Raw genomic sequence first — 23,933 nt, 5'->3', positions numbered from 1 at the left:
GAAGCTGAAAGCTTTTCCTTTATGATCGGGAACAAGACAAGGATGCCCACTCTCCCCACTTTTATTCAACATAATACTGGAGATCCTTGCCATGGCAATCAGACAACACAAAGAAATAAAAGGAATCCAGATTGGCAAGGAGGAAGTTAAACTGTCACTGTTTGCAAAAGACATGATATTGTACATAAAAAACCCTAAAAAATCCACTCCAAAACTACTAGATCTAATATCTGAATTCGGCAACATTGCAAGAAACAAAATCAATACACAGAAATCTGTTGCACTCCTATACACTAATGATGAACTAACAGAAAGAGAAATCAGGAAAACAATTCCATTCACAATTGCATCAAAAAGAATAAAATACCTAGGAATAAACCTAACCAAGGAAGTGAAAGACCTATACACTGAAAAGTACAAAACACTCATGAGAGAAATTAAAGAAGATACAAATAAGTGGAAAAACACCCCATGCTCATGGATAGGAAGAATTAATATTGGTAAAATGGCCATCCTGACTAAAGCAATACAGATTCAATACAATCCTTATCAAAATACCAACAGCATTCTTCAATGAACTAGAGAAAAATAATTCTAAAATTCATACGGAATCACAAAAGACACTGAATATCCAAAGGAATCCTGAGAAGGAAGAATAAAGCAGGGGTGATTACCCTCCTCAACTTCAAGCTCTACTACAAAGCCACAGTAATCAAGACAATTTGGTACTGGCACAGGAACAGACCAATAAACCAATGGAGCAGCCTAGGGAGCCCAGATATAAACTCAAGCATATATGGTCAATTAATATAAAATAAAGGATCCATGGATATACAATGGGGAAATGACAGCCTCTTCAACAACTGGTGTTGGCAAAACTGGACAGCTAAATGTAAGAGAATGAAAGTGGACTACTGGTAACCCCATACACAAAAGTAAACTCAAAATGGATCAAAGGCCTAAATGTAAGTCATGAAACCATAAAACTCTTCAAAGAAAATATAGTAAAAAATCTCTTGAATATCAACATGAGCAACTTTTTCCTGAATGCATCTCCTCGTGCAAGGGAAACCATACCAAAAATGAACACATGGGACTACATCAAACTAAAAAGCTTCTGTACAGCAAAGGACACCAACAATAGAACAAAAAGGCATCCTACAGTATGAGAATATATTTGTAAATGACATATCTGACAAGGGGTTCACATCCAAAATATATAAAGAACTCACACACCTCAACACTCAAAAAGCAAATAACCCTATTAAAAAATGGGTGGAGGATATGAACAGACATTTCTCCAAAGAAGAAATTCAGATGGCCAACAGGCACATGAAAAGATGCTCCACATTGTTTATTATCAGGGAAATACAAATTAAAACCACAATGAGATATCACCTCACATGAGTTAGGATGGTCAACACAGAAAAGAGTAGGGACAACAAATGCTGGTAAGGATGCGGAGAAAGGGGAACCCTCCTACACAGCTGGTGAGACTGTAAACTAGTTGAACCATTGTGGAAAGCAGTATGGAGGTTCCTCAAAAAACTCAAAATAGAAATACCATTTGACCTAGGAATTCTACTCCTAGGAATTTACCCAAAGAAAACAAGTTCTCCGATTCAAAAAGACATATGCACCCCTATGTTTATTGCAGCACTATTTACAATAGCCAAGAAATGGAAGCAAACTAAGTGTTCATCAGAAGATGAATGTATAAAGAAGATGAGGTACATTTACACAATGGAATATTACTCAGCCGTAAGAAGAAAACAAATCCTACCATTTGAAACAACATGGATAGAGCTAGAGGATATTATGCTCAGTGAGATAAGCCAGGCAGAGTAAGACAAGTACCAAATGATTTCACTCATCTGTGGAGCATAAGAACAAAGCAAAAACTGAAGGAACAAAAAAGCAGCAGATTCACAGAACCCAAGAACGGACTAACAGTTACCAAAGGGAAAGGGACTGGGGAGGGTGGGTGGGAAGGGATGGAGAAGGAGAATAAGGGGGCATTATGATTAGCATACATAACAATGGGGTGGGGCATGGGGAAGGCAGTATAGCACAGAGAACACAAGTAGTGTCTCTATAGCATGTTATTATGCTGATGAACAATGACTGTAATGGGGTATGTGGTGGGGACTTGATAATGGGGGGAATCTAGTAACCACAGTGTTGCTCATGTAATTTTATATTGATACCAAAAAAGTAAAAATGAAAAATATATAAACTAAGATATGGATTTCATCTATGTGGATCAGATTTGGAAAAAAGATAGTAGAGTAGGAAGGCCAGGTGGAAACCTCCTCCCACACACACACCAAGCAACTATAGCAAATATGACTAAACCTGAAAATGACCTGAAGACTATAGAACAGACCACCTATACCTGGTGAAGGAGACCATACAGAAGAGGGTAAAGTGGCAGAGCTGTGATCAAATAGGACCCAAGCCCTTCCCTCATACCAGCCCACATGCAGGAGAAAGAGGAATGGAGAAAGGAGGGGATAGGTGCTCAGGAACTCTGCACAGCTGGCCCTGAGATCTGCTCCAGGAGCACAAGTCCACATCGCATTGGATTCTGGTGATTAGAAGGGCTCAAAACCAGTGAGAATTGGAGCACTCTGAGAGGCTGAGACTCCAGCTGCTTGTGGAAAACAGGCACACTCTACTGGTCCTGCTGAGACCCAACACACAGAAGTGGCAGTTTGAAAGATTTGCTAGCAGTGGGAGGGTGCCAAAGGGGCAAGGGTTGGATGGAGCTCTCTCCTCAGAAGAAAGGGCAGGTAGACATACCTCCACAACCCTCCCTTGGTCCAACAGATTGGGCGTTCTTGGGAGCCACAGATGTTCTATCCCCTCACTAGTGGCTCAGACCTAAGGTACTTCCCTAAACATGGAGGGCACACCAGGCCACTTAACACAACAGCGTCAGACTTTGCTGCCTGTCAGGCAGGCAGAGGCTCTCCCAGCTTTCTCAGCCCTAGGCCCAGTATGGGGGAGGTGCCTGCAGGAGCCAGCTACCATCACTCTTTCCTCCCCATGGGCATCAATCCCAGTGCTGCATGTGTTGCCACCACCATAGGGTGCTCGTGTGACTTGCTGCCTCAGTGCACCCCGCTACCATGGGATTTACTGTGCCTTGCCCTGCCCCAGCCTGTGCAACTGCCCGCCTCCACCCTGACAACCGAGCAGGCTGGCCATTGCTGCAGGGAAGGGAAAGGGTGGCCCAGCCCACAACAATTCCAGGAGAAGGCACGGCTCTGATCACAAAGGGTCAGCTGAGGCAAACTGCTGAGCAGTAAACTGAGATAAACCACTGCCAGCAGACAGAAAGGTGGTCCCACCCGCTGCCCACCAACAGCAACTGGGGCTCCATCATAAAAGAACCCAACACTGGACAGTAAAGAGTCTTGAGCTTCTGTGCACTACAGGTTGCCTTCTTCATAAAGTCATTACTCTCTAGACCAGGAAGCATAGCATATCTATCTAATACAAAGGAAGAAACACAAACCCTGACAAAATGAGGAGGCAGAGGAGTATGTTCCAAACAAAACCAGAAAGAGGACTAAATGAATGGGGATTACCAATCTTCTTGGTAAAGATTTCAAAGTAAAAGTCATAAATATGCTCACTGATCTGTACAAAAGTATTGAAGATCTGAGAGAGGACTTTGAAACAAAAACAAGAGCTGAAAATGAGCCACTCAGAGCTGAAGAATACAGTATCAAATGAAATTTATAATGCAGGGAGTGAATAATAAATTGCTGCAAATAGAGGAGAAAATCAATGAGATGGAAATTATAGAACAGTAACATCAAAGCTGAGGAACAGAGAGAAAAAAGGATCTCTAGGAATGAAAAAATAATAAGACAGTTGTGAAACAATGCCAAATGAAACAATATTCACATAATAGGGGCACCAGAAGGAGAAGAGAAAGACAAAGGGATAGAAAGTTTCTTTGAGTAAATAACTGTTGAAAACTTCCCCAATCTGGGGAAGGAAATAGACACTCGCATCATGGAAGCACAGAGAGCCCGTAACAAAAGGAACCCTAGGAAGACAACATCGAGACATATAATAATTAAAGTGACAAAAATTAAGGATAAGGAGATCATATTGAAAGCAGCCAGAGAGAGGGAAAAAAGATTAGTAGTAAGAGAAACCCCCATCAGGCTATCAACAGACTTCTCAGCAGAAACTTTACAGGACAGAAGGTAGTGGCATGAAATATTTAATGTACTGAAACAGAAGGACTTTCAACCAAGAATCCTCTACCTAGAAAGATTCCCATTCAAATTTGAAGCAGAGATTATTAAACAATTTCCAGATAAATGAAGGTTCAAGGAATATAAAACCACTAAACCAGCATTACAGGATATGCTAAAGGTACTGCAGTAGTTGGAAATGTACCTACAGCTAAACAGTTTTCACCAGTGAAAATAAATCCACAGTAAAGGCAGTAGACCAATTACTTACTAAGCAACTATGAAATTAAAACAGAAGTAGTAAAATCAACTATACACAAAATTCGTCAAGGGATACAAAAAAAGTTCAGAATATGACACCTAATACATAAAGTGTGGAGGAGAAAGAAAAAAAAAAGGAAGTACTTTTAGATTGTGTTTGAAATAGAGCAATCATAAACTTAATAGAGATGGTTACATAGTCAGGAAGCTATCATTGAACCTTATGGTAACCACAAACCTAAAGCCTATAATAAATACATTAAAAAATTAAAGAGAAATCCAATCACAACAGTAAAGTGCTATCAAATGAGAAGAGTTTAAGAGAGGGACGAAAGGAACAGAGAGGAGCTATAAAAAGAATGAGAAAACAATAAAATGGCAATAGTACATACCTATCAATAATTATCTCAAATGTTAAGGGATCGAATGCCCAAGCAAAAGACAGAGAGTGACAGAATTGATAAAGAAATGCATAAAGATATAGACTTATTTATATGCTGCCTACAAAACTCATTTCAGACCCAAAGACACACACTAACTAAAGTGAAGGGATGGAAAAACATATCTCATGCAAACAATAAGGAGAAAAAAAGCAGGAGTAGCAGTACTTTTTTTTTTTTTTTTAAATAATTATTTTTTATTGAAGGGTAGTTGACACACAGTATTACATTACATGAGTTTCAAGTGTACAACACAGTGGTAGAACATTTATATACATAATTCTAGGTTCCAGCTATCACCCTACCAGGCTGTTACAATATCTTGACTATATTCCTTATGCTATACATTACATCCCGGTTACTAATTTATTTTACCATTGGAAGTCTGTCCTTTTTTTTTTTTTTTTTTTTTTTGTGAGGGCATCTCTCATATTTTTTGATCAAATGGTTGTTAACGACAATAAAATTCTGTATAGGGGAGTCAATGCTCAATGCACAATCATTATTCCACCCCAAGCCTAATTTTTGTCAGTCTCCAATCTTCTGAGGCATAACAAACAAGTTTTTACATGTAGAACAAATTCTTACATAATGAATAAGTTACATAGTGAACAGTACAAGGGCAGTCATCACAGAAACTTTCGGTTTTGCTCATGCATTATGAACTATAAACAGTCAGTTCAAATATGAATACTGATTTGGTTTTTATACTTGATTTATATGTGGATACCACATTTCTCTCTTTATTATTATTATTTTTAATAAAATGCTGAAGTGGTAGGTAGATACAAGATAAAGGTAGAAAACATAGTTTAGTGTTGTAAGAGAGCACATGTAGATGATCAGGTGTGTGCCTGTAGACTATGTGTTAATCCAAGCTAGACCAGGGCAATAAAACATCCACGTATGCAGAAGATTTCTCTCAGAACGGGGGGGTGAGGTTCTAAGCCTCACCTCTGTTGATCCCCAATTTCTCACCTGATGGCCCCCCTGCGACTGTGCCTGTCTTAGGTTGTTCCTCCCTTGAGGAATCTTACCCGTCTCTGGCTAACCAGTCATCTTCCGGGGCCATACAGGGAAATGTGAAGTTGGTAAGTGAGAGAGAAGCCTTATTGTTTGAAAAAGTTAGCTTTTTTACTTCTTTGCATATTTATGCCCTGTGGCTTCTATGCCCAGCATTTGTCTTGAGGTATCTTTACCACTTGGAAGAATTATGATACTCGGTAAATTTGATATGAGGCACGAATTCTATTTAAGGGTTGTAATTAGGAAGGAAGAAGAAAAGCTATAGAGGTAGCAGGCGGAAGAAAACATGGGAAGATTGATTATTTCTTTGATATATCTTCTTGTAGAGTAACTTCAGCATGTATAGGTTTTAAGCTACTACTTAAATTGCACACACACATTAACATAATAGGAGTATAGTTACATAACCAAAGCATATCTGTAATTACCAGCCATCTGCAGGGAAACCAAGAAAACCAGTTAGGCACCTTAGGCATTTGTGAAAACTTATCTATGATATGGTGGATATTGTCCAAATGAACTTGAACAGTCTGAGAGAAATCAGACAAATTAAAACAACCCATTCCTGGGGACTGTTCACATGCCATATGTTCTTTTAACAATAAGTAGTTTGTAGTTGTAAGACTTTGGAGCGCTACAATTTGCACTTCTCCAAATTCTTGGTTGAGTTCCAACAGTATAGATCCAGTCCAATTTTGTTGTTTTACTGTATGCACAGGCCAGCTTAGATATCTCCTTCCTCATTCCCATGGCAGGTCCAGGAACTGGTGGGATGAGTGCATCTACAGCTGTAGCAGTGTGTGGATCTTTGTTGGGGTTTTTTGATGATCATCTTCTGGCATGAGTCTTCCAGAGGGTGCAGATGTTGGAAGTTCTTTTTCATATCGTATCTTAGTTCATTGTCGGGGTAGCCCAATTAGGCTTTGATCCTCTGTATAAACACAAACAGACCCTTTGCCTACACTTTTATATGCCCTTTATACCCTTGTGTAGAACTCGTTGGAGGTTACCACACAGGAACTGCCCTTTTTTTTTTTTTTTTTTTTTTTTGCTATCACTAATCTACACTTACATGACGAATATTATGTTTACTAGGCTCTCCCCTATACCAGGTCTCCCCTATAAACCCCTTTACAGTCACTGTCCATCAGCATAGCAAAATGTTGTAGAATCACTACTTGCCTTCTCTGTGTTGTACAGCCCTCCCTTTTCTCCTACCCCCCCATGCATGTTAATCTTAATACCCCCCTACTTCTCCCCCCCTTATCCCTCCCTACCCACCCATCCTCCCCAGTCCCTTTCCCTTTGGTACCTGTTAGTCCATTCTTGAGTTCTGTGATTCTGCTGCTGTTTTGTTCCTTCAGTTTTTCCTTTGTTCTTATATTCCACAGATAAGTGAAATCATTTGGTATTTCTCTTTCTCCGCTTGGCTTGTTTCACTGAGCATAATACCCTCCAGCTCCATCCATGTTGCTGCAAATGATTGGATTTGCCCTTTTCTTATAGCTGAGTAGTATTCCATTGTGTATATGTACCACATCTTCTTTATCCATTCATCTACTGATGGACATTTAGGTTGCTTCCAATTCTTGGCTATTGTAAATAGTGCTGCAATAAACATAGGGGTGCATCTGTCTTTCTCAAACTTGATTGCTGCATTCTTAGGGTAAATTCCTAGGAGTGGAATTCCTGGGTCAAATGGTAAGTCTGTTTTGAGCATTTTGATGTACCTCCATACTGCTTTCCACAATGGTTGAACTAACTTACATTCCCACCAGCAGTGTAGGAGGGTTCCCCTTTCTCCACAGCCTCGCCAACATTTGTTGTTGTTTGTCTTTTGGATGGCAGCCATCCTTACTGGTGTGAGGTGATACCTCATTGTAGTTTTAATTTGCATTTCTCTGATAATTAGCGATGTGGAGCATCTTTTCATGTGTCTGTTGGCCATCTGTATTTCTTTTTTGGAGAACTGTCTGTTCAGTTCCTCTGCCCATTTTTTAATTGGGTTATTTGTTTTTTGTTTGTTGAGGCGTGAGAGCTCCTTATATATTCTGGACGTCAAGCCTTTATCGGATGTGTCATTTTCAAATATATTCTCCCATACTGTAGGGATCCTTCTTGTTCTATTGATGGTGTCTTTTGCTGTACAGAAGCTTTTCAGCTTAATATAGTCCCACTTACTCATTTTTGCTGTTGTTTTCCTTGCCCGGGGAGATATGTTCAAGAAGAGGTCACTCATGTTTATGTCTAAGAGGTTTGTGCCTATGTTTTCTTCCAAGAGTTTAATGGTTTCATGACTTACATTCAGGTCTTTGATCCATTTTGAGTTTACTTTTGTATATGGGGTTAGACGATGGTCCAGTTTCATTCTCCTACATGTAGCTGTCCAGTTTTGCCAGCACCACCTGTTGAAGAGACTGTCATTTCGCCATTGTATGTCCATGGCTCCTTTATCAAATATTAATTGACCATATATGTCTGGGTTAATGTCTGGATTGTCTAGTCTGTTCCATTGGTCTGTGGCTCTGCTCTTGTGCCAGTACCAAATTGTCTTGATTACTATGGCTTTATAGTAGAGCTTGAAGTTGGGGAGTGAGATCCCCCCTACTTTATTCTTCTTTCTCAGGATTGCTTTGGCTATTCGGGGTCTTTGGTGTTTCCATATGAATTTTTGAATTATTTGTTCCAGTTCATTGAAGAATGTTGCTGGTAGTTTCATAGGGATTGCATCAAATCTGTATATTGCTTTGGGCAGGATGGCCATTTTAACGATATTAATTCTTCCAGGAGTAGCAGTACTTTTATCAGACAAAATAGATTTCAAACAAATAATGTAACAAGAGACAAAGAAGGACACTATGTAATGATAAAGGGGTCAGTCCAACAAGAGGATGTAACCATTATAAATATCTATGCACCCAACATAGGAGTACTTAAATATATAAAACAAATACTCACATAATTAAAGGGGAAAATAGACTGCAACACATTCATTTTAGGAGACTTTAACACACCACTAACTTGAAAAGACAGATCAACCAAACAGAACATAAATAAGGAAACAGAGGTACTGATTGATACATTAGATGAAACGTACTTAACAGATATCTACAGAACATTACACCCAAAAGCAGAAGGATACACGTTTTTCTCAAGTGTACATGGAATGTCCTCCAGAATAGATCACATACTTGGTCACAAAAAGAGCCTCAATGAATTAAAAAAGATTGAAATACTATCAAGCAACTTCTCAGACCAAAATGGTTTAAAACTAGAAATAAATTACATCAAGAAAGCAAAAAAGTCTATGAACACATGAAGAGTAAACAACATGCTTCTAAATTATCAATGGATCAATGAACAAATTAAAACAGATCAAGCAATAGATGGAGACAAACGAAAAAAAAAAATTCAACAGTCCAAAATTTGTGGGAAACCTCAAGAGCAGTTCTAAGAGGAAAGTACATAGCAATACAGGACTACCTCAAGAAACAAGAACAATCCCAAATAAACAGTCTAAACTCACAACTAAAGGAACTAGAAAAAGAAGAACAAATGAAGCCCAAAATTACAAGAAGGAGGGACATAATAAAGGTCAGAGTAGAAATAAATAGTAGAGAAGACTAAAACAATAGAAAAAAAAATCAATAAAACCAAGAACTGGTTCTTTGAGAAAATAAACAAAATAGATAAATCCCTAGTGAGATATATCAAGAAAAAAGAGAGAGCACACAAATAAACAAAATCAGGAATGAAGGAATAGTCACAATGGAGACCAAATATAAAGAATTATTAGAGAATACTATGAAAAATTATGTGCCAGTGAATTGGAAAACCTAAAAGAAATGGATAAGTTACTAGAAAAATACAAACATACAGGACTCACCTAGGAAGAAACAAAATGGGAATAGACCAATTAGTAGCAATGAAATTGAACTGGTAATTTAAAAACTTCCAACAAACAAAAACCTAGGACTGGATGGCTTCACATCTAATTCTACCAAACATTTAAAGAAGAGCTAATACACATCCTTAAAGTATTCCAAAAAGTAGAAGAGAGAATACTTCCAAACTCATTCTGTGAGGCTGGCATCACTCAAATGCCAAAACTACACAAAGACACTACAAAAAGAAAAGTATAGCCCAATAACCCTGATGAAAAATGCTCAACAAAATCTTAGCAAACTGAATCCAAAAATACATCAAAAGGATCATGCATCACAACCAAGTGGGATTTATTCCAGGGATGCAAGGATGGTATAATATCCATCCATCAATCAATATCACACACCACATTAACAAGAATAAATACACCATGATCATCTCAACAGATGGTGAAAAAGCACTTGACAAAATTTAACATCAATTCATGAAAAAACTCTAAAAAAAATGGGAATAGAGGATACATACTTTAACATAATAAAGGTCATCTATGACAAACCAACAGCTATCATACTTAATGGTGAAAAAGTGAAAGCTTTTCTACTGAGACCAGGAAAAAGATGAGGATGTCCACTCTCACCACTTTTATTCAACATAATACTGGAGGTTCTAGCCATGGCAATCAAACAACACAAAGAAATAAAAGGCATCCAAAATGGTAAGGAAGAAGTTAAACTGTTTCTACTTGCACACATTGTACATACATAAAAAACCCTAAATACTCCATCAAAAAACTATTAGAATAACTGAATTCAGCAAAGTTGCAGGATACAAAATTAATACACAGAAATATGTCACATTCCTAAACACTAACAGTGAACTAGTAGAAAGAAAATCAGGAAAACAACTCCATTTACAAATGCATCAAAAAGAATAAAATACCTATGACTAAACCTAACCAAGGAGGTTAAAGACCCTTACTCTGAAAACTCTAAGACACTCATGAGTGAAATCAAAGAAGACACACAAAAAAAGGAAATCTATCCTATGGACAGGAAGAATTAATATTGCCAAAATGGCCATCCTGCCCAAAGCCATTTACAGATTCAATGCAAGCTTTTACTTACTTTATTATTTATTTTATATTAAGGTATCATTGATATACACTCTTATTAAGGTTTCACATGAAAAAACAATGTGGTTACTATATTCACCCCCCCATTATCATGTCCCCTCCATACCCCATTGCAGTCACTGCCCATCAGTGTAGTAAGACGCCACAGAGTCACTATTTGCCTTCTCTGTGCTACACTGTTTTCCCCCTGATCCCCCCCATACCATGTGGGCCAATCATAATACCCCTGAATCCCCTTCTCCCTCCCTCCCAGCCCACCCTCCCACACTCCTCCCCTTTGGAAACTGCTAGTCCCTTCTTGGAGTCTGTGAGTCTGCTGCATTTTTGCATCTATGTTCATCAGGGATATTAGTAAGTTTCTTTTTTTTCTGTGGTGTTTTTGCCTGGTTTTGGTATTAGGGTGATGCTGGCCTCATAGAATGAGTTTGGAAGTATTCCTTCTTTTTCTACTATTTAGAAAACTTTAAGGAGGATGGGTATTAGATCTTCACTAAATGCTTGATAAAATTCAGTGGTGAAGCCATCTGGTCCAGGGATTGTGATCTTGGGTAGTTTTTGATTACCAATTCAATTTCGTTCCTAGTAATTGGTCTGTTCAGATTTTCTGTTTCTTTCTGGGTCAGCCTTGGGAGGTCATATTTTTTAGAAAGTTGTCCATTTCTTCTAGGTTATCCAGTTTGTTAGAATTTAATTTTTCATAGTATTCTCTCATAATTCTTTGTATTTCTATGGTGTCCGTAGTGATTTTTCCGTTCTCATTTCTGACTCTGTTTATGTGTATAGACTCTTTTTTTCTTGATAAGTCTGGCTAGGGGTTTATCTATTTTGTTTATTTTCTTGAAGAACCAGCTCCTGCTTTCATAGATTCTTTCTATTGTTTTATTCTTCTCAATTTTATTTATTTTTGCTCTAATTTTCATTATGTCCCTTCTTCTACTGACTTTGGGCCTCATTGTTCTTCTTTTTCTAGTTTGTTAATTGTGAGTTTAGACTGTCCATATGGGATTGTTCTTCTTTCCTGAGGTAGGCCTGTACTGCAATATATTCCATCTTAGCACAGCCTTTGCTGCATCCCACAGATTTTGTGGTGTTGAATTATTGTTGTCATTTGTCTCCATATATTGCTTGATCTCTGTTTCTATCTGGTCACTGATCCATTGCATATTTAGGAGAATGTTGTTAAGCCTCCAGGTGTTTGTGGGCTTTTCATTTTCTTTGCATAATTTAATTCTAGTTTCATACCTTTGTGGTCTGAGAAGCTGGTACAATTTCAATCTTTTTGAATTTACTGAGGCTCTTTTTGTGGCCTAGTATATGATTTATTCTTTAAAATGTTCCATGTGCACTTGAGAAGAATGTGTATCCTGCTGCTTTTGGGTAGAGAATTCTGTAGATGTCTGTTAGGTCCATCTGTTCTAATGTGTTGTTCAATGCCTCTGTCTCCTTACTTATTTTCTGTCTGGTTGATCTGTCCTTTGCAGTGAGTGGAGTGTTGAAGTCTCCTAGAATGAATGCACTGCATTCTATTTTCTTTTAATACTATTAGTATTTGTTTCACATATGTAGGTGCACCTCTGCTGGGTGCATAGATATTCATAATGGTTATATCCTCTTATTGGACTGACCCCTTTATCATTATGTAATGTCCATCTTTGTCTCTTGTTACTTTCTTTGTTTTGAAGTCTATTTTATCTGATACAAGTACTGCAACACCTGCTTTTTTCCTCCCTATTAGTTGCATGAACTATCTTTTTCCATCCCTTCATTTTTAGTGTGTGTATGGCTTTGGGTTTGAAGTAAGTCTCTTGTAGGCAGCATATAGATGGGTCATGTTTTTTTATCCATTCAGTGACGCTATATCTTTTGATTGGTGCTTTCAGACCATTTACATTTAGGGTGATTATCAATAAGAATGTACTTATTGCCATTGCAGGCTTTAGATTCCTGGTTACCAAAGGTTCAAGGTGAACTTCCGTACTATCAAAGAGTCGAACCTAACTCACTTAGTATGTTATTACAAACACAATCTAAAGGTTCTTCCCCCCCTTTTCCTCCTCCATTCTTTATATATTAGGTACCATATTCTGTACTCTTTGTATATCCCTTTTTAATACCTCTGGTGACAGCTATTAAAGCTTAGGAACACTTCCATCTATAGCAGTCCCTCCAAAATACACTGTAGAGATGGTTTGTGGGAGCTAAATTCTCTCAGCTTTTGCTTATCTGAAAATTGTTAATGCCGCCTTCAAATTTAAATGATAATCTTGCCAGGTAGAGTATTCTTGGTTCAAGGCCCTTCCTCATTGCATTGAATATATCATGCCACTCCCTTCTGGCCTGTAAGGTTTTTGTTGGGAAGTCTGGTGGGCTTTAATTTGTATTGATCTTATTTCTCTCTCTGGCTGCTTTGAATAGCCTGTCCTTATCCTAGATCTTTGCCATTTTAATTATTACATATCTTGGTGTTGCCCTCTTGGGTCCCTTGTGTTGGGAGATCTGTGCACCTCCAAGGTCTGAAAGACTATCTCCTTCCCCAGATTGGGGAAGTTTTCAGCAATTACCTACTCAAAGACACTTTCTATCCCTTTTTTTCTCTTCTTCTGGTATCCCTATAGTATGAATGTTGTTCCATTTAGATTGGTCACACTGTTCTCTCAATATTCTTTCATTCTTAGAGATCCTTTTTTCTCTCTGTGCCTCAGCTATTTTTTATTCCTCCTCTCTATTTCTATTTCACTTTTCATCTCCTCCACCATATCTAATCTGCTTCCAGTACCCTCCTTTGTGTTCTTCAACAATTGGATCTCTGACCGGAATTCATTCCTGAGTTCTTGAATATTTTTCTGTACCTCCATGAGCATGTTAATGATTTTTATTTTGAACTCTCTTTCAGGAAGATTCATGAGGTCAATGTCATTTAAAACTTTCCCAGGAATTGTATTAATAATTTTACTTTGAACCAGGTTCGTTTGGTGTTTCATATTTGTATATGTCACCCTCTAGTGTCCAGAAGCTCTACTCTCTGGAGCTGTTCAGCCCTGAAGCAATGTTGGGGGTCGCAGGGGAGTGGTATTGGTGCCTGGGGGGAGGAAAGAGCTGTTTCCAGCTTCCTGGCTGTTATGCCTGTCTCCACTGCCTGAACCAGTGGGCCAAGTACACAGGTATTAGCCTCTATGATTTGCATTTGTAGTTGCTGTAGACAGATGTTCCCTCTGGCTGTCCTAACACCAGGGTAGTGTTTCCCAGTTTGTGAGCTAGGTGTGGCTGGCGAGGAGAAAGGAGCAGTAGGCTGCATATCAAGGAGGGGGGTCCTTGTAGCTGTGTAGCCAGCCAGAGAGCTGGAGCACCTGAAGATCATGAAAGCTCCCAACCTGTTGTGCAGAGTGCACCCAGACAATTTTGTCTACCTGTCCTTTCTCCTGAGCAGTAAGCTCTGTGCAATCCTTGCCCCTGTAGCAGCCCTCTTGCTAAGGGCTTCCTTGTTAGGAAGTCTCTCAGACTGCCTGCCTTTCTTTTGTCCAAGAGCAGCCAGATATGGATCCCTGCTTTCCACAAGCAGCTGGAATCTCAGTCTCTCCAGGAATTCTGCCTGTCTTAGTTTTCCAACCCCCTAAACACGAGAGTACTATGCAAGCACCATGAAATGTAGGTTTGTGCTCCTAGAGAAGATCTCCGGAATTAGACTGACCCTGGAGTCTGTGCTGCAAACCACTAATTCTACTGCCTCTCATTGTGAGCCTATACAATTATTTAATCAATGCCTTATTAAGAATGCCATTGTTTTTTTATGTTTTAAGCTTTTTGTAAAACTAAAGCAACATCTACACAGTCCAAAAGAATTCAGTCTGTACAAAAGTATATAAAATGAGAGGTAGTAGTCATCCTTCCCACCTACAATCACACTACCAGTCTCACTTCCCCAAAATAATTGAACTTTCAACAGTTTGCTTTATAGTTCTCCCACTCATTTTCATTATAGTTTAAATTATGTAATTGAAACTATCAACTTACCAACTTCAGGTAGAATGTGCTGCTATCACACTCTGAAAAATGAGAAGTTAGACCATTTATGGTATTTCAACCCTTCTCTTTAAACTGTCCTTCTCAATTTTATTAGGCTTTATTTTAAGTTTTCAAATGGTTATTTGTAAGGCTTTGAGTAATATGTTTAAAATATTTCTTGGTATTTAAACCAGTGGATGTTGTCTACCAATTTCCTGCTGTGAAAAATCAAAAAGGTTTTTAAAAAGGTTTCATTTTCCTGTCCCCCCACCTATTATTTTATTTTTTATTCATGTTAAATTTATTTGCCAAGGTATAACATTCTATTACTGTAGTTAAATCTTCCTTGCTTTGTTTATAGATTGAGTCTATTTTAAATCCAAGAAAAAATTCACTTAGCATTATTATAATTTAAATATTAATCACTGTTGAACCAAAGAGTGTATATGATAGATCCATGAAAAGTAAGTGTCGCACTTCTGCTTCTAGCCAAGATGGAGTTACATAGACTGGTTTACCCTTCTGCCTTAAACAACAAAACCAGGAAGGAAATTATGGAAAAGTGGTTTTTAGACATTGAAAAGAAGACAGCATAGCACTATCATTTCTTAGAAAAAGTGGGAAACTGAGCTAACAATTGTACTAGTTTACTCTCTGAACACAGCAGCACCAGGAGGAACCAAAACAGAGCATGGAGGTCTCATTGTGTTGAAGAAACAGAGATGGGAGTTTGGTGGGCAGAGGCAGAATTTGTGGAGTAGAGTAGCAGAGAGAAAGGAACTACAGAACAAGAAATTTCCAGATAACTGAAGGCATTTCCCTTGAGTCTTTATCTGAGTAGTGAACTAGTAGAGGCAAGGGAAAGAACCACAGGAAACTACTAGGTAGAAAATTCGAGGGGCTCACACAGCAAGAAATAAATCACTTTCTCATATGCCAGAGGGAAAAGACTAATAACACATGTACAGCAAGTAGAAGGCCATCACTTTAGTAGAAAGACTAAGTCATCCCTACACTAAAGGCTTCTCTGAAAAATGTCCCCTAAGCCCCCTGAACCCTCCATCTCCCCACTCTGCCAACCAATAAGGCTTAAAAGCAAGCCTTTAAAGAACCAAGCTGATTTCAAGTAACTTAAATGTGTACCAAAATAGAATCAACCACTATATTAAAGGAGAAAAAAATCTAGGGAACAAAAATATAAACTTCATAATTCTTACCATCCAATAAAAAATTACAGGCCTACCAAACAAAAAAGGAAAATCTGACCCATAATGCAGGAGAATAAAAATGCAGGAAGTGGAATAAACATGAGCTTGATGAGAAGAACTGGAAGGTACAAACAGACCAAATGGAATTATTAGAGATGAAAAATAAATATCTGAAATGGATCATTACCTTTAAGGAAATAATATCATATTAGATATTGCAGATGATAAGGTCAGCGAACTTGAAGACATAGATTAGAAACTATATAAAGTAAACCACACAGAGAAAAAAGATTTATAAACAAACAAAGCATTAGTAACTTGTATGAAACTTCCAAGTGTGCTTGTAATAGGAGACTTATAGGAAGGGAAAATTGAAGAATGTATTTGAAGAAATAACAAACAGTTTTTCTTTCAAATTTGATGAAAAATATAAAGTCACAGATCCGAGGAGCTTAATGAACCTCAAGGAGAAGAGACCTAAAAAAAGCCATGCATATCAAAAACACATTGTTGGGGACCACTGGAAAATAGAAAACTTAAGAGCACAGGGTGGGGGGCAGGAAGGCACACTTATTATAGATGAAAAAATATAAGAATAAAAGAAGACTACTTGTTAGAGACCATGTGTGACTCTGGGAGGAAGGTGGTTCCCTGTCTAGGGCAAGTCCTTCATGAAACCTCTTAGATCTTTATGAAGACCTCTTAGACAAGGGAAGGGTAAATTGGGATTAAAGGTTTATTTCTCAGTCTCTCTCCCCAGCTCAGTCTCTCTCCCCAGCTGTGCTCCACTTTATCTCTCCCAGCACACTCTACCCTCTCTGGCTAGGCTCCGCTCACTAGCTCTCCCTCTCCAGCAGAGCCCCACATTCCACTTCCCCCTGCCCCTTCCTCTGGGAGGAGCTCCATGGGTGAGTCCCCAGTGACCGGTGGGGGCCTGACCAATTATGTACCAGGAACAGAAGGGAAGAGAGAATGGCTGCTGATCACCCCTTACCCCAGACCAGCAATCCCATGACAACCAGAGGCTCTGGAATGGTAAACATCACATTAATGTGCACACAGGTGCTTACATGCATATCACTATCAAGGCCATGCAGGAATTCTGGTTGTAAACTTCCATTTACCCCACACCGTACAAGGCAGAAGACTAAAGAATGACTCCTTTAAAGTAATGAAAGGAAAAATATTGTCCACCTAGAATTCTTGAACCAGTGATAACATATTTCAAAATAGAATGTAAAATAAAGACCTTTTCAGCAAACAAAAGCTGAAGAGAATCCATTGCAAGCAAACCCATGCCACAAGAAATGTTAAAGGTGAGCAAGTTTTTCCTCCTGAAAAACATTGAAAAACAACCAGAAGCTGTTTGAACCAATTTAATAGGATCACTGAAAAACAAACAAAGGTTTACATCACAGGCAAATACCCAATCAAGAAAATGCTGTCTTCAAAATGGTAGGAAAGCTTCATGGTACTTTTACCCACTCTTGCTCTACCGCATCCCAGGATGGCAACACTCTTGGTTTTTAGGAGTGACATCCCAGTTCCCAGTTCCCTTAATTGAACTGGAGAGATCATAGCAGACCTTATTTGCAAATTATTGTGTGTGTATATTCTAAACTGCCTGGAGGATACTTGAAGGACTGACTAGTTCAATTCTGTCTCACATAATTTGGAATGCAGTTGGAAAAAGCTGTAGCTACTGGTCATAAGAGCTACAGGGAAACTAATAAACCACAGGTACTTAGGTCAAGAGATTCTGGGTGGAGGTGTACAGTAGACTATCTGACGTTCAGAGAAGTTAGTTTTTGTTTACAGATTCAACTTACCCCTTGTTATAAAACTGTTCAAATTGTCTATTTCTTCTTGACTCTTTTATGGGCTTTGTCCATTTCATGTAAGTTGTCCAATTTGTTGGCATATAAATGTTCATGGTAATCTTATAATCCTTTATATTTCTGTAAAATTGCCTGTAATATCCCACTTCCATTTCTGATTTTAGCAATTCGGGTCTTATTTTCTTAGTCAATCTAGATAAAGGTTTATTGATTTTGTTACTCTTTACTAACAAACAATTTTTCATTGCACTGATTTTCTCTATTGTCTTTCTATTCTCTTTTATTTATTTCCACTCTAATCTTTGTTATTTCTTTCTTTCTGCTAGCTTTGGGTTTAGTTTCTTTTTCCTATTATAGTTCCATAAGGTATAAAGTTAAGTTGTTGATTTGATATCTTTCTCTCTTTAAAATGTTTACAGCTATAAATTTTTCTCTTAGCACTGATTTCACTGCATCCCATACATTGTGGTATATTGTTTTCACTTCCATTTCTTGGAAGGTATATTGGTACAACCACTGTGGAAAGCAGTATGGAGATTCCTCAGAAAAAATAAAAATAGAAATACTATTTGACCCAGTAACTCCACTTTCTTTTCTGGAGAAATGCCTGTTCAGGTCCTCCATGCACGTTTTAATTGGGTTATTTGTTTTTTGGCTGTTGAGGTGTATTAGTTCTTTATATACTTTGGATGTTAACCCCTTATTGTATGAATAATTTATGAATATATTTGCCCATACTATAGGATACTTTTTGTTCTGCTAATGGTGTCCTTTCCTGTACAGAATCTTTTTAGTTTGATGTAGTCCCACTTGTTCATTTTTTATTGTTTCCCTTGCCTGAGGAGACATATCCAGGAAAAAATTACTCCTCCTTATGTTCAAGAGATTTTTGCCTATGTTTTCTTCTAAGAGTTTTATGGTTTCATGTCTTACATTCAAGTCTTTGATCCATTTTGAGTTTACTTTTGCATTTGGAGTTAGACAGTAATCTAGTTTCATTCTCTTGCATGTAGCTGTCCAGTTTTCCCAACACCAGTTGTTGAAGAGGCTATCTTTCCCCCATTGTATATTCATGGCTCTTTATCATGTATTAATTGCCCATAAATGTGGGGATTTATATCTGGGCTCTCTATTCTGTTCCATTGATCTATGTGTCTGTTCTTGTGCCAATACCATACTATTTTGATTATTACTATAGCTTTGTAGTAGAGCTTAAAGTCAGGGAGTGTAAAACCCCATCATTGTTCTTCTTTCTCAGGAGTGCTTTGGCTATTCGGGGTCCTTTGTGGTTCCATATGAATTTTAGAACTATTTGTTCTAGTTCATTGAAGAATGCTGTTAGCATTTTAATCAACATTGCATTGAGGGATTGGATTAAAGATGGCAGCGTGAGAGGTGATACAGAGACCTCCTAAAAGAACATATAATACGAAAATATAATTATTACAACTAATCCTGAGAGAGTAACAGGAAAGAAGGCTACACCAGACTGCATACACCTGGAGAAAAGAACAGACCTCATGGAACAGGGTAACGTACCAAAGCCATGACCCAGTGGGACCCAAGCCCTTCCCTCACCTCAGTTCACTGGCGGGAGGAAGAGAAATGGAGTGGGGAGTGGAGGCTTGGGACTGCTGAACACCTAGCCCTGGAGATCTGCTCTGGGAGCACAAACATACATTGCATGGTGTTCTGGAGATTAGTGGGGTTGGAAAGCTAAGACAGGTGGAATATCTGGAGAGTTGGAGATTCCAGCTGCTTGTGGGAAACAGGAATTCATATCCGGCTGATCCAGGTGGGCAGTCTGAGAGACTTGCTAACAGCGAGAGGGTTGCTAAAGGGGCAAGGATTGCACAGAGCTTACTGCTCAGGAGAAAGGACAGGTAGACAAAAGAAAGGACAGGTAGACAGGTACTCTGCCCAGCAATTGGGAATTTAAACCATCTTCAGGCGCTCCATCCCCCTGGCTGGCTACACAGCTCCAAGGCCACCCACCATGATACACAGCCTGCTGTGTTTTCCTCCCGGCTAGCCTGCACCTGGCTCGCAAACAGGCAGCCCCTGCCCTGGCTTAAGGCCAGCCAGAGGGAAGGCCCACCTATGGCAGCTACAAACACAAAACATAGAGGCTTACACCTGTGTGTTCAGCCCACTGATTCTGATGGTGGAGACAGGCATAGCAGCCAAGAAGCAGAAAACAGCCCTTTCCTTCCCCCAGGCACCAGCACCACTCCCCTGCAACCCCTGACATAACTCCAGGGGCTGAGCAGCTCCAGAGAGTAGAGCTTTAATAAATCTTCCTGAAATATTTCAAAATAAAAATCATAAACATGCTCATGCAGGTACAGAAAAATATTCAAAAACTCAAGAAAGAATTTAGGATGGAGATCCAATCATTGAAGAGCACAACAGAGGACATTAAAAGAAAATCCAGCGGAAGTGGCCCTGTGCTAGTCCCACACCTAAATCTTAATAGGACCTGAAGCTTCTGTTTTTGTATACTGGAAATTCCAAGTTGCTACATAAGTTCAGTTGCCCTGCTAGAAAGACCACATAGAGAGACTACATGAATAGGCCACATGGAGAGGGAGAGGGATAATCCCTTAGATTACATGGAGAGAGAGAGAGAGAGCAAGAAACAGACACATTAAACCAGATGTTCGTGCATCCCAATGGAGCTCAGGCTTACAGCTATTACCGTTAAGGTGTAAGACATATGAGTGTTCCAGCTCAGTTGAGTTCCTAGATGAGTAGGGGCCCAGCCAACACTAAATGAGCAAAACAATGGCCCCACTAAGCACAGTCAACCCACAGAATCTTGAGAGATAATAATATAGTTATTTTAAGCCACTAAGTTTTGGTATTGTTTGTTATGCAGCAATAAGTACTTCACCTATCAAGTGAAAACTGTTATTTTGGAAGTCAGGCTCAATTGAGAAATTAAAAGGCAAACTACAAACTATGCAAAAGCATGTGCCATGAATATACAAGTGGTTAATACCCTTATAATAAAAAGACCTCATTATAAAACCTAAAAACATCACCAAGTACTCAACAACAAAAAATGGACAAAAGACATTATCTGTCTCCTCATAGAAAGGAAAATCAAAATGGCTTGTTAGTATGAAAATGTTTTAATCATTATTTAATCACATATAAAAAAAGTTTTAATCATTATGAAAAATTTTCATCATAATATTAAAAAAATCAAAATGGCTTGTTAGTATAAAAAAGTTTTAATCACTGTTTAATCATATATAAAAAGTTAATCATTATGAAAAAGTTTTCATCATATTAAAAAAATCAAAATGGCTAACAAGTATGAAAAAGTTTTAATCATTATATAAAAAACAATCTATACTCAAATACTATTGGTAAGAATGTAAAGTGGTGCAATCTTTCTGGAAAACAATTAGTCAATAGGCCATTTCGATGAATATATGAGAAGATAATCACAGATGCAAATAAACAGTTAAGTAAATGGATATTAATTTCAAACTTAATGTTCAACAATATAGAAACTGTTTAAAGAATTACCAAATATCCATATTTGAGGGTAGTCTACATGTTGCAAATTTTTAAGAAAATTCAGGTACCATGGTACCATGCTTATAGTAAAATGTCAAGTTTAAAAAGCCACAATATAAAACTATATATATATAGCTTGATCCAAGTTTTTAAAAATAAATAAGAGATATACATATGTATGCATAAGAAGACTCAAAGGATATAAAATTGTTAAATGTGGCAGAATTATAACTAATTTTTCTCTTCTATTTTCAAATTTTTCTATAATGACTGTGTATTACTTTCACATTCAGTAAAAACAAGAATGCTATTCTTTTTAAGTTACATTGGTTAGGCTATTGATCTGGGTAATTAACAATAATTCACCAACTAGAGATATTTAATAAAATTATATCTTCCGGTATTTAGAAGGAAATTTAACTAGCATGATCTACCATTCAATAGATGAGGAAATAGGCCTGGAGATTTAGATGCCCAAACTTGCTGAGGTATTTAGAGGCAGAGCCTTACTTAATTTCAGATTGTTTACCCACTGGCCAGTACACTTCCTTACACTGCCTTACGAGTTACTTATAATAAGGATTCAAATAAGACATAAAGACTTAAGTAACCCTTTAAATATACATTCAGATCATTCTCATTTTAAACTATAAAAATTTTTAACAGGAAGAACATATGCTATTTCCTATAACATATGCTATTTCCAAAGGTTCTTAAATTTCCTTGAATTTATATTATGTTATTGTTGTTATACTTTCAGCTGAATATTACACCAACTCATGAGACTAGTTTGTATTACTGACACCAGGATCACTTTGCTTTTCTTTCAAGGGTTTTTTCCTGCCTTACTTGACGAATATAAGTAGGGTAGGAATTTTTAATGTACTTAGACACACTCCACTTGGAGACATCTGAATGCATTTTCAATTTATTTGTGTTTAATTTGTTTTCTTAAATGAATTATTTTGTTTTTCCTATTTTTATACTTCTAATATGAGGGAAGATACCTTTAGTTACGGATCTTCCTTTGGAGATTGGCTTTGAAAGCTACCTTTTGATTTTGAATCTGGGAAAACTATGCTTGTGCTCTTCCTTCTAGTTAAGCTTAGACTGTTGCTTTGCCACCTAATTTCTATTGGAGATGAATCTAAGTTCCTCCTCTTTATTCTACCTGGATTTATATAGATACTTTTCAACTTTACCTCAGATGGAGATGAGTCTGTTTTTAAAATGCTTGAATATCTGTTTTTCATTTCTACTTCTGGTGGAAAGAATATGTTTTTCATTTTTCCATATCGCATGGCTTCTGATTGGTAGTCCTCTAAAGGTGATATTTTGTTCTCTTCTATTATTGTCAGGCTGGGAAGAATGGACAATGGAGTATCTGCTTGCTTTGTTGATTCATCATTTTTAGGAGCAATAGCTCTTGAATTATCTTTATCTCGTAGAGTCAGGCCCTTCTCATCATCACTGTCCAGTAACTAGAAAATATATCAATAAAAGAAGCTACCAAGTAATCATTATGACTAGAAAATATTTAAAATTAATAAAACTGGATTAAAAATCACTTATGCCCTTTTCCTTTTTCATAACAAGTTACCATTAATATTCATAAATTGTTACATTCCTTATGAAAAGAGTTGAGAAATTCTCTACTTGCCTGAAACCATGGATTACAGAGTATTATCCATGACAATGACCACACTGCTTTACAAAACAGCGGTTCTCATATTTTCACATTTTATAAATCAGCAATAATCTCAAAAAAGAAAATTGAGGGGTCTGACATTTACCATTAGTTATTATACTTTGACTAATATAACATAAACTAAAGGAAATTTTAATAGCAAAATAATATTAAGAATAAAATAAAGGACGGCCTGCTAAACTAAATAAACTTAGCTATGTGAAAAGTTGTCTGTATTGTCCTTTTTCCCTCTCCTCGGACAGTGGGAACAATACATACTGACTCTTCCAATTTGTATTTAGGAGTCACTGACCCAAGGATGGGAATCACTAAACTTATTTGTCAAGCAGTATAGAAGAATCTCTTATTCTTACCGGTTTACATAGGGATCCACTGTCTTATAGAATGAATACCTTCTATAAAATTAGCTAAAAAGCAAATAATATTATGTGAACTCTAGTTTTAATTTATTTCCATAATAAAAAATAGGTAATTATTCCATAGAGAGAGAGTAAAGAATATAGTTAAGTCTGAGGCATACATTTCTGAGATCACTGCACAGAACTTTATACATTTTTTCTTACTTGTTTCTTCCTTTATTTCATCAACACCTTTTGTCCCTATCTTTGTATTTTTAAAGTTACTATTTTATGCTGAACTTCCTTTTAAGAGTGTAATTTAATTTTGATAAATCACGTAACTGTACAGATAC

The 23,933-nt window shown here is 37.6% G+C and overlaps 1 protein-coding gene across 1 annotated transcript in view; it reads right to left on the bottom strand.

The window, feature by feature from the left end:
• LOC118933551 (cation channel sperm-associated targeting subunit tau) overlaps nucleotides 1-23,933 on the bottom strand; it is an 89,602-nt gene that overhangs the window by 8,064 nt on the left and 57,605 nt on the right. The window contains 1 exon segment of the mRNA XM_057503692.1: nucleotides 22,737-23,015. Within this exon segment, the coding sequence (XP_057359675.1) occupies nucleotides 22,737-23,015 (279 nt within the window).

The sequence above is a fragment of the Manis pentadactyla genome, chromosome 6, assembly GCF_030020395.1.
Source record: "Manis pentadactyla isolate mManPen7 chromosome 6, mManPen7.hap1, whole genome shotgun sequence".
Taxonomy (NCBI): Eukaryota; Metazoa; Chordata; class Mammalia; order Pholidota; family Manidae; genus Manis; species Manis pentadactyla.
Note: the sequence above shows the minus strand (reverse complement) of the source record. Positions and strands in the feature narration are given on the sequence as shown.